The sequence below is a fragment of the Dinoponera quadriceps genome, unplaced genomic scaffold (genome assembly GCF_001313825.1).
Source record: "Dinoponera quadriceps isolate SergipeBrazil2010 unplaced genomic scaffold, ASM131382v1 scaffold533, whole genome shotgun sequence".
Taxonomy (NCBI): Eukaryota; Metazoa; Arthropoda; class Insecta; order Hymenoptera; family Formicidae; genus Dinoponera; species Dinoponera quadriceps.
In genome coordinates this window covers 862,361-878,355 of record NW_014554780.1, presented here as the reverse complement: position 1 = coordinate 878,355, position 15,995 = coordinate 862,361, and the positions used below count along the sequence as shown (strand labels likewise).

At 45.9% G+C, this 15,995-nt stretch overlaps 1 protein-coding gene across 22 annotated transcripts in view; it reads left to right on the top strand.

Annotated features, from left to right (window-relative positions):
• The window catches only part of LOC106741797, a 215,236-nt gene that overhangs the window by 103,975 nt on the left and 95,266 nt on the right, over window positions 1-15,995 (top strand). For all 22 annotated transcript variants that reach the window (XR_001374212.1, XM_014614120.1, XM_014614124.1 and 19 more), the window contains exon 4: window positions 14,838-15,157. Coding sequence is in view for 21 of the 22 variants with exons in the window: in XM_014614120.1 (XP_014469606.1) it covers window positions 14,838-15,157 (320 nt within the window). In the remaining variant the exon portion in view is untranslated. The remainder of the gene's footprint in view (window positions 1-14,837; window positions 15,158-15,995) is intronic.

The following is a 15,995-nucleotide window of genomic DNA, read 5'->3' as shown; positions in this document are numbered from 1 at the left end:
TCAGAGATGCGGGCGATATGTCGGTAAAAGCTGTCATTATTCCCACGGATAGTCCGCGATAAGGGTATCCAGGCGAGCGCCTCGTAAAAAGGCGCGACCCTCGGCCTGTAGTATAATTTTTTCTCCTTTACGCGCGCTCTTATTAGAACTCCCGGGAATTTAATATCGCGACGAACGCGCCGAATGTCCAATTAATTAAGCCAGTAATGCCGAAAGTGGAGATAACCGTGGAGAGAGTCGAGCAGTTAATATTGCTGTTGATCCTCGCTCATCCGTGACGAGGCTCGTTGGCGCGACCCGAGGAGCCGGCACGAATCGATCTCGGTTCGTGACTGATCGATGATCAGACAGACCCTTCCTCTGTAGTATCAGCTATAGACCGGAATTGATGATGATCTATGAGCAAGGCGAACGAGGCGCTTCCTGCCGGCGACTACGGACGACCGTACCTTGCTTGGCGACGGCTCCGACTTCGGCTCCATTCATATTCAAACGATATTTCACGAAGACGAAGTGGATAGTTCTCGTCCGACTGAAGTCGATTCCCCTTTTGTCGGTGTCTTCCGGCGTAAAATCGACGTGTCGATACCACGCGCGCTTACGTTAATACATACGTACGTATATATAACTTCTCGAAAAAAGGAGAAAGAAGAAAAAATATATATATGTATGCATGTACCTATATATATATAAGCAGATATATATATATACAATCACTTTGCAAAGTGTTCGCAGGAACTTAGCTAATAAATATGTCGTTGGGGCAGGATATACGGCTCGTTTTTGTGTAGGAAGCGTTCGGGATATTTATGAGCGCGCGATACACTTTGTACGTGACGTAAAATGGAGTGTAGCCGTAATAGCAGCGTGTCAAAAGTACCGTCCATCCAACGTGGAAGTTGCAGTCGCGCTCTAATATTACGTGGAGAATTAATATGTACGTATTTACTATTAATCTGCTCTCGGGACGGGCGGTGCGAACGGCGAAAGTTCGCAACGGGTCCCTAACTCGTAACGTCGGCTCGGTCGTCTCGCGTCGTAAAACAAATCCAACGTGACGCATGTGCGCCCGTCATATCGGATTTTACAGCTCGCACCGTCGACTTAGCCGCCGACGAGAAAAGATAGTCATTATTTACAATCTTTAGACGGTAATTTAACTCGTTATCTTTGAGTTATTTAGAGGAAGTATATCTGCATTTCGGTCAGTCGTGTTCATACATGGAAAAAAATATTAGCCTTAAATCAATGATAGATATTCTCTATATGTAAGCAGGAATATTATAATTTTCTGAAAAGATTTTTAATATTGACTTGTTTGAATTTGTATTGATGAAAATATTACCCTCAATGGATCCAAATAAAAATTTGCTTAAAAAGTATTGAAATCATTATTTATTTGAAAACACTGTTTTCTTTCAGTGTATTATTACGTTGGCGCACACGTGCGCACGCGTGCGACGTCGTCGCGCAATGCGTGTCGATGGGCGCGTCGATTGCGCAACGCCGGCGTGTTTTAATACAAAGAAGCGGTTTTATCAGAGCCGGATGACACACAGGTCGCACAAAAATCGTCGCAAACGCATCCATGCGGCGCGCGCGCACGTTCCGTTTGCGACATCTCGCCGCGTCCGGGAGACGTGAAAAATCAACTTCCTATTTCGACGATTTCTCTTTTTTTCTGCGGCTTTTTGGAACGGGTGATCTTTTTTTCCTGTGCGTATTTCTACGCGAACGCGAAATTTCCGCACCGCGCTCTCGTTTTTTTGTAAACACAAGTACAAATGTTTCTTACCGTGTAAACGGTACACGGTAAAAATGTTTTTTCTTTTTTACCGTATACTGCCTTCTGATTTATACCGAACGGACACACACATTTACTCGGGCACACGAGAGCAGAAGAGGACAATAAAAACGGGGACTTGTGGGCAATTGGAGATTTAAAGGAAAGAAAAATCCACGAAGATCTCGCGTGTCGGTAGAGAAGGCGGAGGAAAAGTCCGCGTCCGAAAGTCCACGCGTAAAATCCGACGAAGGGACCGGAAAAGCCCTAGGCTGGAAGCTCGCCGGCCAAATCCTCTGGCGCGATACCATCGCCACGAGCGTCAGTCGATAGCACACGTACACGCAGGCACGTGTTTGCGTGCAAGCAACGCAATGATCGCCCCCGCCCCGCAAGCCATTTTATGTGCACGGGAGAAGTCCGAAAGTGGTATATAGATTTTTTCCGCTCCGCACGCGCGCTGCTGCGCGCCCACGTATTTCCGCACGCGCACGTACACGGGGGCGTCGAGCTGGTGCTGGTATTTGCATCGTCGCCGGTGCAACACGAGGGGGAGGCGGAATTAAGGGAACAGTGAATGCACCGCCCCCGACTCACCCCCCATGCTTCCGTCTTGCTGAAGGCTCGTGTTCTCCATCTGGCATCGTCTCGAACCCCTCCGACTTCTCCCTCCACGGGCTCTGATTTGCGTTCCATTATTATTATCCGACGTCGCGCGAATACCAAAAACGGCACCGACGATTTCGAATCGATTCGAGTTACACGCCGCTGGTCCTCGCGCGGCCGTGAATATTTCATCGTAAACCATCAGCTACTTGCGAGCATTGTTCGGTTATCTTTGGAGTTTTGTTTCATCGTGGGTTTTCCGGCGTGCCGGGTATGATTAAATTGTGCTATTGATTATTTCAAATTAAAGGGTATTTTCAAATCAAGAGGCTGGATTGTAAAGATGGCTCGGTTATCTTTGGAATTTTGAAATGTTACTTAATTTTGACCAATAGTATTTAATTCAATTTAACGCACAGAGTACAATGATATAAATGGATGAGAGAAATCGAGAGCAATGATTTACATTAAAATATATAATAAAATATATAATAAATGTAGAATGAAAAGGTAAACATAAAATATATGATAAGGGAAAAATAACGAGGAGGGAGAGAATAAATACGAGAATAAAAACGTATAATAAGGAAAAAAAATTTATAGTACACAATTAAATTACAATATATCGACGATTGGCATTATGAGCAACATATACAGGGTGTCCCAGCATAAGGAGAACACCCGAATATCTCCTTTGTTTTTAATGTCATGAGAAATGTGTTTAGAGCATTATTTGAATATTTTCGAGGGAGGAATACCGTGGAAGGAAAATCTTTTTATGGTCATTTTTTCGATCGCTTTTAAAGTCCTTATATTTAGACCCCCAAGATATTTAGGTGTCCTCTCTATGCTGAGACACTCTGTATATTCTGGTCTCGTCGCATCACAATTATCTTGCGGGCGGAGCGGGCTTGTTTGCGCACAAGTCTGTCTGCTTATTCTATAGAACAAGTGGCTGTCTCGTGCTCGACTCCAACCTCGAACAATTAAGAAGAATTAACGCGCGTCATGCATTTAACTCTTTCGTTCGCAGGACTTGCGCTTTAAGAAACCGTACGATTCGGCGGTACGATTTTTTCGCGAGTTCATCGAAATAACAGTGCGTGAAAGTGCCGACGCGTACAGCACGCAAGGGCGTACACCTTCATTGATTATTTACGCGAAATGTCGAGGAGTAACTCGTGAGGCAAATCCTCCGCTTATTTCTATTCAGCTTTATAAGTTATTATCGGAAATAACTATTACGTTATCTCGCAGGGAATAAAATATTTAATTAAAGTTAATTATAGTTAAATAAAAAAATATATTTAACCGTAAAAAATAACACACGAATCATTACAGTTTTGCGTGAAAGTCACGCATATAACTGCACGCGGAGAATATTTATCTGAAATGTTATCGTCGAAATAATTAATTGGAAGAATAATGAAAAATACAATTGGTTAAAATATGAACTTTAAATATTCAAACGTTAATTTATTTATATCGGCCCTCCTATGATTAAGTGTTATTGAATGGCAAACGGAATATCTTGCGTATAGCTTATTGAATTATTCAGAAATTCACACCGGAAAAGTGGATCACTTATGAATATTCTAAAATACCCAAAATTGACGAATGTATCGTATCTCTCAAAATATTATTGAGCTCGTAAATTCGGTATCACTTCTCTATTTAGAAGCCTAAAACAAAACGAACGGGTTTGCTAAAGCTGTCGAACTAGACGACGAATTTGCCTTTAATTTAAGCGCAGTGAGCGCAGCCTTATACATTTAGCGGGATGGATGGTGAAGCAATAAGGAATGCAAATTACAGACAGTTCAGTCAATGTAAGGAGAACGTGATAGACTCGCTACGGTGGAAGACCCACGCTCTCTAAATTATTACTGACCTTAACTTGAAGTATTTTCAGCCAATCGTCGATTACACATCGAGACACGTTATACGACTGACGTCGAGTTCATTGACCCTCGGCGCCAACGAATCCTTCCCGGAACATCGGCGGCAAGTTATGCAATGCAATTTCCTGGTGGCGCGCTTTAGCTTCCACATCCAGCTACATTGAATATATCTTTTTTTCTCCTCTTTATTCGCGATCGCGCAGCGATAGGGCGAGACGGAAGTGTTTTCACCGCTTTAATATTAACGAAACACACAAGCGTCAATATTTTTGCTCCGGTCTGAAGTGCCCCTCGCTATCTCTGGCGATTCGGCTCAACTGCCGAAAACTGCCAATATCTCTTTTCGCGGCTTTGTGGGAACGGCTAACTTTCGGGAATATTAGCCGTTCAGAAGTAAGTGAATAAATAGCTTCATTGTGAGAATTCTGTCGAACCGCAAGTCAAATTTATGCTTCTTCTCTCTCTCTCTCTCTATCTCTATCTCTCTCTCGTTAAAATAACGATCCTTATCTTCATTGAGAGGAAGCGCGTTGGGAATGACTCGTGTGCGAGTCTACGCGAAAAATTTGAATTTTATATATATCAATGATAGATATTCTTATATATGAATAAGAATATTATAATCTTCTTAGAAGATTTTTAGTCTTGATTTAATTGAATTTATATTAATGCAAGTATTACGTAACCATCTTGATTTAAAGTTATTTCCTTCTGATACGACGTTACGAACATTTATCCATCTTTCTCTCCCGCTGTCCAATATTAAACCTTCTATACGTCCGCCACTCGATGGAGGAGAATCTAGAGAGAGAGAGAGAGAGAGGAGGGATGCGCATGTATATATTCTCAATACTTCCGGCATACTCGAAGCTGGCTGTCGAGTGTGCGGAGAAGAGAGAGAGAGAGAGAGAGAAAGAGACGCGGCACAGAAGCGCACTTTCGCGCGTATTTTTGGCCGACGATAATCGATAAGCGTCCTGGCCCGCTGGGATGCTATTGTCCTATCGCGCCGGTGTTCTCGCCTCGGCCAAGGGCGGACGATACTTTCTGCGGACGGGGCGCGGAGGGCCAATGGCCGACGAAGGGACGCGCGACGTGGGTGCGCGAATACTCGCTGGATTTATGGACGTTTCGATCTCGCAAGCAAAATGCCGTCGAGACTGAAGTGGCCGCACTCTGCGGAGTGATGAATGTCGAACAGACGGTACGGACTCTGTACACGAGAGGAAGAAATTTTAATTGAGCTTTAGATATCGTTTCCTCCTCTTTGCGTTTTATTCCTTCTTTTTTCTCCATTTTCTCTTCGAGAAAGAGAAAGAGAAAGAGAGAGTAAGAGAACGTGGGAGAACGAGCACGCGTCATCCGACGGAGATATTTCTGTGAGATACGGAGTGATACCGTCGCTCCGGCGAAAATAAAACCGGCGAATTTCCTTCGCGCGCACATACGCATACACACATACATTTCCATCTCTTTTTTTCGAAGAGATCGTCAAGATGAGCATTCTGTTGAAAAATTAGAACGTCGCCTGTTCGTCTCGCGTCTCAAAGCTGAGGATGAATAAAAGCGCTATGGAACGTGGTCGGTGTGAATCCGTTCGCTTCAGTCGAAACTTTCATGAGCGTTTGTACGCCCGTCGTCCTCGAAACGGTCGAAATCACTTCGCGCTCCGGACGACGAAAACGATTGGATTACAAAGCTATTATACATTCTTCTTCGTCCTGGGCGCTCGCGGGAAAAAGGCCAATCCGATTTCGAAATCGATTTTATCACGCGCCTGTCTCCGCTACTTCCGAACGAGTAGACTGCAAGTTAGATTAGGCGGGGACTCGAAGCGACAACACGCTTCATACCCTAACGTGACGTAACTCACAACTTTACTTTGTTATTCTGGGTGCTCGATAATACACGCGCTTAAAGTACTTTGGTATCGCTTGTGAAGTCTGACATTCCTTTTAGAATCAATTTTTCATTAAGAAGAGACGTAATTGATAGGAAAAATGACACTTTCGTGCTCCTCAGATGTAAATAGATAAAATTGAATCAAGCAAACATTACTTAAACAACAGCATTTTATTCAGTTTCACAGGTATTATAGTGCCAAGTAATTAAAGCTTGACATTTTTAAACCCGTGGTAAGTGACGGGAGTATTTAATGAGGGTTGATAGACGCTATCAAATTGAAATCCATTGCGTCGCTGTATAATAGTCGATAGAATATGACGGATCATCGAATCGAGTATATATTGCTACGCAAAAATTGATAATCCTGGTTTTCCTCTCGACGAGTGACGTCGGACACGAACGTCACAGCAGTCATCGCCGCTTTTGCATATTGATTATCGACGGACAGCGACACGGACATAAAGAGTTATATATCAAATTATTTTCCGCGTTCGTCACACGCTAACGCGAAGTCATAGATTATTCGAGTGACATTTCACGCCATTACGCGCCACCCGATTATAATACGCGTATCGAGATGTAACGATACAATTTTATTATAGACATACACGCACTCTTTCCTACATAGAATGTCTGATACGAGCCGTGCTATCTGCCATATACTTGTAGTTTAAGTCGATATGAAGAAAAAAGTCATCTACCATTTTACAAACAACTACTCACAATTTTGAGTTATTAATGATTGAAAATAATCATATATAGAAGCTTCTTTAATTAATAACTCCAAAATTTGTGTGGTTATTTTCAAAGTGGTAAAGGACAGCTTTTCGTTTAGAATGGCCTGAAACGGGACCGTATTCGCTCGAATTGTGTCCGTTTTCCACTTCGCGTCGAAAGTTTCGTTCGTAACGCTTACGTCCACGGAGAATTTTACAACCGACATTGTGTCGGCCCATTATCGGATGTCGGATTTTCGATATCGATCCCATACTGCCAACCAGTTCTAACCCGTCATTCGATTACAACTGGATGATATTTCAGGCCTAATATCGGCAGCCAATTCTTGGCCGAGCATTCGCAACCTTATATCAGTCAAAAGCGAATCCTTTCACAGTGCCGGCTGTTGATCGCATAATGTCGATCTGAGTTTCAAAATTCATTCCTCTCTATTCGTAGAAAGTGACGGATCGCGCGTGAATCTTCGCGCGGAACGTTTTGAACAAAACATGAAACTCGGTATTTCGACGGAAACTTCCGACATACTTTATATTTTCTTATTTAAGGTAGTTGTAGCATAAAATGAGTTTTTAAAAGAATTCGTTGAAATTTGCATTATATATAGATTTAAAAATATGATCTAATTACTGGTGTAATTAGAAAATGAATTAGAAAACGACTATTCGGTAACTGAAGTATTCACAGCTAAAGATGACACTTTTTACAGGTATTCTTTGAGGTTAATGAAATTATGGTCCGATATACAGTGTAACGTCGAATGGAAAAGGGCTCGAGCCTGTTTCCGTCAGAAAAATTAATGCGCCCAAATGCCCCACATAGCCGATTTATTGTTATCGTTAAGAGCGAGTCGCAGTCTCCTCTCTCTCTCTCTCCTCTAGATTCTCTTATAGAATTCCGACTTCAGCTTTGAGCGCGATTCGTTTCGCTTTCCACCTTCTTTTCTCCGCTTCTATGACCTGCGACCGCGTCTTCCGCGGAAGCGAATACCGTATTCGCGGGCGCGCCTCGGCGGGGTTGAAATCGATGACGCGTATCGCCGTTATACGGACCGTCGGCGCCGCGATCTCCGCGTATCCGGGTTCTCGGGATCATCCATTATCCGCTCGCAAAAATGCGCCGACTTATCGGCGGCGATTCAGAAAACGCGGCCTCGATCGATGCGATTTGTAATTGCGGCTTCGGAGGAGCGATCGCGTAATGAACCCTCCCCCGCCCGTCCCCGGATCAATTTATGGCCGGTCCGACCAACGTCGATTAATGCTGATCGTGGTTAACCAAATCTCCTTTGTCCGCCGGCAGGACAGACTTCTCTATAAAACGAAGTCGTGCGCCTCTACGCGAAATAAAGAAACGATTGAAGCGGTTAGAGTTCGCTGGACGTCGGTGAAACTGGCGTCCCTTCAGCGGGACGACCACTTGAGAGTGATTTATCAAGCAAGTTAACGGGCGAATCCCTAATCACGCGACTGAAGCGGCAGGAATCTCTTAACTGGCGACCTCGGAGCGACGCTATTTAATCGCGCGTCGTGACCGCGCTCGCGGACGAATTTAAAAATGATGAGCGTAATTAGGAGGACGGACGGGGTCGGATGGGCGGGGACGATGTTAGTCTCGTTATTTTTCCCGAGTGCTCGTATTTTTCGGCCGGCTGAAGCGCTTTTTCGCTAAACGTACGAGCGAGCGAGGACGGACGTCGGCCGGTGGTGTTATGCAAAAACGCTGAGCAACAGATGGCATACGCGCAGGTCGAAGAACTAAATCGCCTTCACGTGACATCGGCTTCGGTAACCGGATTCGTCACGGCAATTGAAATTGATCCGCTTTACGCCGGGTATACGCATAACGCAATCTTAATCACACCAGCGCTGGCGTAAGCGCGCGGCGCCCGGGAATGCGCGCCGATGTTTATCGCTCCCACCGACGGAATATCTTCGTTATGCTACGGCTCGGAATGCCGTAATTGATGCGACTCGTAACATACGGCCTGTTCCTTAATAAGGTGCTTGGTCTATGCGACGATTATTAATTGGCCAGTGAATTCCTCGGCAAATTGAGAGCTTCACGTATCGGGATATCTTGCTTCGCATTAACGAATATTTCCGTTAGATCGGAAACGAATGTTTGCGGATGGAAGTTCGTTATTAACGTTTCAGTCGTGAACAATGAAAACAGTCATTTCTATAACGAGCCTGCGTTATACGGGGCGAAAATAATATCTCCCCTGTGTTTCAAATAGTGCTTTATCAAACCTAGCTGGCCGCATTTATTTTCGAATCTTTCATTTCGCCGCACTTCGCTCCGCGAGATTGTCGGGCTTCGTCGTTTTCATTCTAATTAATACTTTTAAGCTTGCAATGCGGGCGTTATATATCATCTCTTTGTAATGCGCTTCGTGTAATATGTAAACAAAAGTATGAAAGAATCAATCTCCAAAAGGTCATCTTCATAAAGTCGATTAAAAAACTGAAACATTGGGCATTTTTCACACTACACTATTTTTACTATTTTTCTTCTCAAAGTGTCCGTGTATAACTAACGAGCATTACTTCTTATCACGGCTCTACTGGACCGGAATGCGCCGAAGTAGGGTTAAAAACAAAAAAAAAAGGCACCTATAGTCGAGTTTGAACATCGCGCAGCCTGCGCAAACTGCACGACGGCCGATTAATTTAACTTTTTGCGTTTATTGCTTCGTTAATATATGGGAGCCAATATCCTCCCGCGAGGATGGTTGATCCAATATCCCCGGTTTACGTAACCATCCGTTTGCTCGGGGTGCAACGAGGCGCATGGCAAAGTATGAAGTCTGCACCGCTCGCCTCTCAATTATCGCTCCCAGTCGTGTATCCATTGGGATATCGATTTGATCTATTTTCGCGCGTGCGGATGGAAACGGGGTCGTAGAACCCAAGTGTGAACTCGTTGTCGTCGCGCGAGATTGTTGCGAGATAAGCTGCGGCGTTATCGCAAATATGCATTGATTGTGACTCACGCATTGTACGAAGGTAAGACTCGAAAGCTGCGGAGGGATCGACGCGCGCCGAACGAATTCGTTCCTCCTCGAGCACCCATAATGGACGAGGACACGGCACGGATGAGAGCGCGCGACAGTGTAACCGGAGCGTTTTACATTGATATTAGCATATCATAACTAGCTTCGTCACGATAGCCTCGCGAATCGATCGTCCCCGTGGTCGCGCATGAAACGATCCCTCCGGCACGTACGTATCTCCGCGCCAGTGGCGTAACTAACGTTTAAAGGGCCTCCCGGCGTAAGCGTCCAACCGCCCTCCGTCGCATCGTACCGCCCTCGGGTACAATTCAGATAAATGCGATAAATAAAAATTCAAACGGGACAAACGGACGCACACAAACTGGGAAACCGGGAATACACAGTCGAAAAACGTAATACCTCTGGGTTACGAAACCGTAGATATTTTTATACGTGCTCTTCATACATTCTCGTTCATCTGCTTCAGCTCTCTCGTGTTTTATTTATTTCCCCGGGTTACGCGTGTATATATATATATATATATATATATTGTTAGCAGATTAAACTGCTGGAATTTCTTCATTGTGTTCTTTGTAATATTGTGTTTGTTTGCTTTTAATTCTCCCATCTCTCTTTCCATCCGGCTCATTTCTAAAGAACCCTTTGTGGTTTTTTTTCTCTCTTTCCTTTTTTACCTTCTCTCCTAACGTCGAGATTGTATGCTGTGGATGTTGTTGCTGTTGCACGCGTACGATCAGGGAAATCAGGATAGCGTTGATACGAGAGAGGCGGCCAGACAGGTACGCTCAGACGTGTGTACACTATATATGTACGTACGTACGGAATCTTATCTGCGGCCGTGGATTATCGAATTTCCGAGCGTTAGATTAGATTTCTCGACGACCACGCGGCGCTCGGCGCACGGCTATGCTCGTTTCTGAAAATAAACGCGTACGACGATCCCGTCATCGTTGCCAGTACTCCTCCCGGCGTCGTATATAATGTGTCGCGCCCTCGAGACGTGTATATAGTACAGTGCATACAGGGTGACTCGGGTGTACGCAGTGTCACGAAGAAGACTCATCTCTGAAGTTATTGGGAATGTTTTGCAAGTAAACGCATAATACCATCCTCTCCTCTATCCACCGAAATATTTTCTTTTAGATATTTTTCCTCTCTCTCGGTGCGGAAAATTCAACCGCGCTTAATTCGCTTATTAAGATTTTTCACCTACGAATATATTGTGGCGATTAAATTGACTGAGTGAGAATCACTGGGAATTACAGTTGAAGTCGCGCTTATCGAAGTCGGAAACGGGCTTTAATGATTCGTACACAGACTTATCCATCGTTCCTGGAGAGAGACCGTGGGAATCGGCTGAGCAGCGTTGAAATTTCATTCGATTGTAATGAACTTCATCGAAGATAATACTGCGTTTGGTGATTTCGGTCGATCAGCGCCGAGATCTGTCGTGATCTCATCGCAACGAAGTTGTTACGATCGTGTATGGACAGATCAGTTTTACTCTCGCAATTATCCAACACGAAATTCTCATGTACGTTCTAATAACCGTTATTACTGCTACACGCAATTCTCGTGCGATCCCGCAGTCGTTACAAATTACTCCAAGTAGGCTAATCTAGGATACGCGCATCTGGTATTAACCTATTTATTACGGGCGCTCTGTTCGAATTCACTGCAAGCCGATTAATATGAATTATGTCAACCACCGCTATTATATAATTAATAATAACCGTGGGACGGTGGATTCCGTCGGAAGATACATTCGCGCGTGCTATCGCCCGCTCCAATATCGATATACATAAGTTTCTTGGGGAGAAACTGCATTATCGCAGCGCGGTTAATTAAAAATTAAGACAGCCGATTTAAAGCAACGCGAGAAAGTGATTATTCGTTGTCTTCTGTCACAATAAAACCCCGTCCGTTTATACTCGTTCGCGAGCCCGAACGGAAGCGCTCGCATTTCCCAGATAGTGATAATCTTTCAACCTGGATTTACCGGGCATCTATTTACGCTCCTGTTTCAGAGAGGCGTTCGAACAGATTGACGGATGACATTTTAATAGGCGTTAATGCTGGACACGTGTCGTGTCGGCGGCCGAGTAATATTACGTCGTTAGGTAGCAAGCTATAAGAGAAACCCGTTAAGGAAGACACGATGGAGGTTTGGTCATACTTAATTGATTGAATCTAGGGTGACCGACCGTGGACGAAAGCTGAAGCTAAACGGAAAAAATGGAACGTATGTGTAGCGACTACGATCGCGTTTCAACGTAGAAATCCGATATCTTCGATTTGGGAACGGTGAAAGTCACGTTCTCCCGGTGAAAGATACCGTGGAAGTTATTCTCACTCTATGACTGGCACTTCGATGGAGTGAATCAGGATAATCGAGAATCACGATCGAAATTGATCATTCGCCCTCATGAATAATCTTCTTCCAGCGCGTAATTGAAATTGCACGTTTTGCCTTTGCGTTAAATGCTTGTTAGTATTTCAAAGCAGTTCGCCGAAGTATAGTTTACCCACGTCGTCAATTACAGACGTCGGAGTCATGGAGCGTGAACTTCCCTCACCCTGGAAACTTGCGCAGCTTCACTGTTGCAAAATGCACACGTACCCTTGATATTACCTGCAGCCAAATTTCGCAGAGCGTTTCTGTTCGCCGAGTTACCCTAACAGTCAATGAATCTACCGTCGTCTTACAATTTACGATATTACGCGCCGTACTCCGGTATTGTGATAACTAAAGGGCACAAGGTGAGTAATAACGGTGGCGGGAACGGCAAAATTTCGTCGCAGCTCTCACCGGTTAATAACGTTATTAGCTGTTACACTCGCGAGATATCGACTTGTTATTGAAATCGCCAGGGCTGGCGCGCGTCTGTCTCATCCGTGGTTCCGCGAGGATCGTCGGTGGCTGCCTCAGAAGAAGGAATCTTCTTTCCACCCTCACACGCTTCCCTTCACGCGCGGAATTACGTAATTATCGACGTTCGCGCGTGACCCCGTCGAAAATGTTCCGCGGTGTCACCGCGCGCTGCGGTGTAACAGCTTTACGATGCACACCTGCCGGCCGGAGCGATTTGACGTTTCTGCGGAACGGCCGTCGCGCTACGCCGAGAAATGCGCGACGTTTAGTCGCCCACGCGAGGTATTGCACCACGCCATGATCGTCGGATCGCTGGCTTCGTAGGTGCGCCGGAATCCGAATCTCGTCATTAATTGGAGAACGATATGCTGCCCAACTATCCCCCGTCCCTCTCGGTTCACCCCCCGACGAACCTTCTCACCCATTTTCCCCCGGGACTTCCGTTAGTGTTTCCACTCGAGCCGAAGTTTTCCCGTGTCGTTAAGCCGGCGAAGCAACGTCGTACTGGCGGCGAAGAATTGATTGTGACCCGGGAAATACGCGTTCGTTCGCGAGAAAACTGCCGCCGGTATTCATCAGCGAGTTTGTATTTGATTAAGCCGGGAATAACGCGCCGGGTAAACGAGGTGGCGCGACGCTTTTGTAATCCGAGGGAAGGAAAGAGCGAGAGAGAGAGAGAGAGGGGGCACGTTTGCAGTGTATCACGCGTTCTCGACGAGCTTGTCACACACTCGCTCGAAAATTGCCACGCCCGTGACAATGACCCGTGCACGTTGGTGCCGATGAATCCGACGAGTTCCGTCGTGCATGCAAGAAAATTGTTAATCCCCCGTCTATCACGTCGCCCGTTAGCCGACAGTCCAAATAAACCTTTAACCCGGGACGAAAAGGAGCGAAACTCGAAATTGGCCGCGTTCAACCCAGTTACGTAGGGCACGTAAATTGGGGAAACAAAACTCCGCGAATTACGAGTGCGAAGCGAAGCCAACTGAAGTCATATATTCACTTGCATCCAAGTGAGGTTTACTTAAGCCAAGTAAAAATTCCTTCCGAATTGTTGGAGTAATTATTTACTCGAGTGTAACTTGAACATTCTTTCACTATGTGTAGAACAGAAGTACATAAAGCGAAATCACACACGGCCGAGCAAAGGGAAATAAACGGGCGGGTGCGAATAAGGGGAGCAAAGGGCGTCTATCTCGTGATTCCGGGTAACCAGACACTATATTACTTATCGGCAACCTTGCTTTCTCCGGCCGGTCGCCTCGACTTTCCGATGTGGGAAATAAGTAAGCGAGAACGATGCTCTCCCTCGCGCGTATACGCACGTGTTGCCGTGCCGGCGACTATTCCCAGCCATTTCCGCGAACGCGTTATTCTCAGTCCACTTTGTCGCGAGACCACTTTCTGCCAAATAGGTCGCTCGGCCGGCAAGCTATTTACTTCGATTCCTCATCGGGGTCGTTTATTAATAGTTCGCGCAAAGTTCGTCTCTCTCTCTCTCTCTCTCTCTCTCCCTCTCCGCTACGAGAGCGAGACTTTCTCCCGTATGTTTCTCGTGATCCGTACTTCTTTCAGCAAAGTTTGCACGAGAACTTTAGTTTGCTCATCGGAGTTTCGCCGGACGGTATTTGACGAGTTCGCAGCGGTGAGCGTAACTCGTCTGCTTCTGATGAAAGTCAGCTCGAACATTCGTACGGAATAATCAGAATCTCCGGACACACCGGGCATTTTCAATTATCACATTTAAAAAGATTACAATTAAGAGGTTTGGCGCCGAAACTAGCTATAACTTTCTATCGGCGCGATCTTTTCAGTCGAGAGGAAAAGAGGCTCGTATCTCAATCTTCCAGCACCAATACCGTCCGTCGAACACCGCCCACGTCACCGAGCGACCCGGAGAACCCATCTCATCACTTTATAAGGCCTCCCAAATCCGATCGTCTGCCGAATCGCCGGCAGCGCGCCCGCTCGATCGTCAGTAACGACATCGCTAATGGGAAACACTTATGATTACAGGTGGATCCATCAGGGGGGAGGTTGAGCCCGGCTCGAACGAGCTCACACCTGGCAGACGGGCTGGCGGCGGAGGCGGCGGTGGCGTCTTGGGGGTCGGTGCCGGCGGCGGGGGCGGCTCGGGGACCCGAGGTTCCTCCGGGGGTGGCCGCTCGAGGGACGAGCCGAGGAGGCACACTCTCGGTGGCGATCATCAGCCCTCCCTTCATCATCAGCAGTTCAACGCGGCGCAGCAGCTGCACCCCCTTCACCCGCATCATTTGCCGCCACCGCACGGCCAATACGGCACCCCACCCTCACGGCACACCACCATGGATCTCGAGGTGAATCTTTGCTCGCGCAACATGTAAATACACACACCATTTATTGTTTTGCGATGACGATCTCTCTGTCTCGATTTCTTCTCTTCTACAACGTCGCAACACGATGTCCACGACGTCGGCATTGCCACCTTTGACCATTGTCTCTCTTTTTTTAATGTTTTCTCTCTACTACGGTTCACACCATAGAGTCTCTCGAGCCGTACGAGACCCCTCTCGTCTCCGTGCTCTCTTTCTATTTACATTTTGTCAAATTCATATTTTATATGTGTCGTAATGCCCGCGTCTTGGTGGAAAAGAGGACGGGACGGAGTTCCGTCGGTTTTTGATTACGGAAACAGAATTCGTTTTCGAGATGTATCGTATAAGAACGTTATTGAAGTTCGATTGTGTATATTTCGCTCGACGGTCATTATAATGTATTAATATAATATATTCGTCGAACGGTGTAAGTTAACGTAGTATCTGCTTGGTTTGGAGACGTTCGAGAATTCTTCCGTAATTGGAAACTAAAAGAAACGGACGCCCTTTTCTTCTTCGAGATGCGGACGCCACACCTCGCTCTCTTGATTTGCTCATTTGTTTCTATGTGATGTTAACTCCTATCTCTCGTTCGATTTGTACTCTACCTCACGCATCAGTTTGGGGAAATCTATAACCTTTCCCACCGTGTGCGTCCAAAGGGATTTTATATCCCAAGGTGAAATAAATTTATTTGCGATTCTCGAACTCCCCGTCGAGAGAGAGTAGCGCCCACCCACTGTGTCGTTATTTGGGGTCGCTCGGTTTTTGATGGGGGTGACTGAACACTTCCCCTGCCACGCGCTCGTGATCGATACCG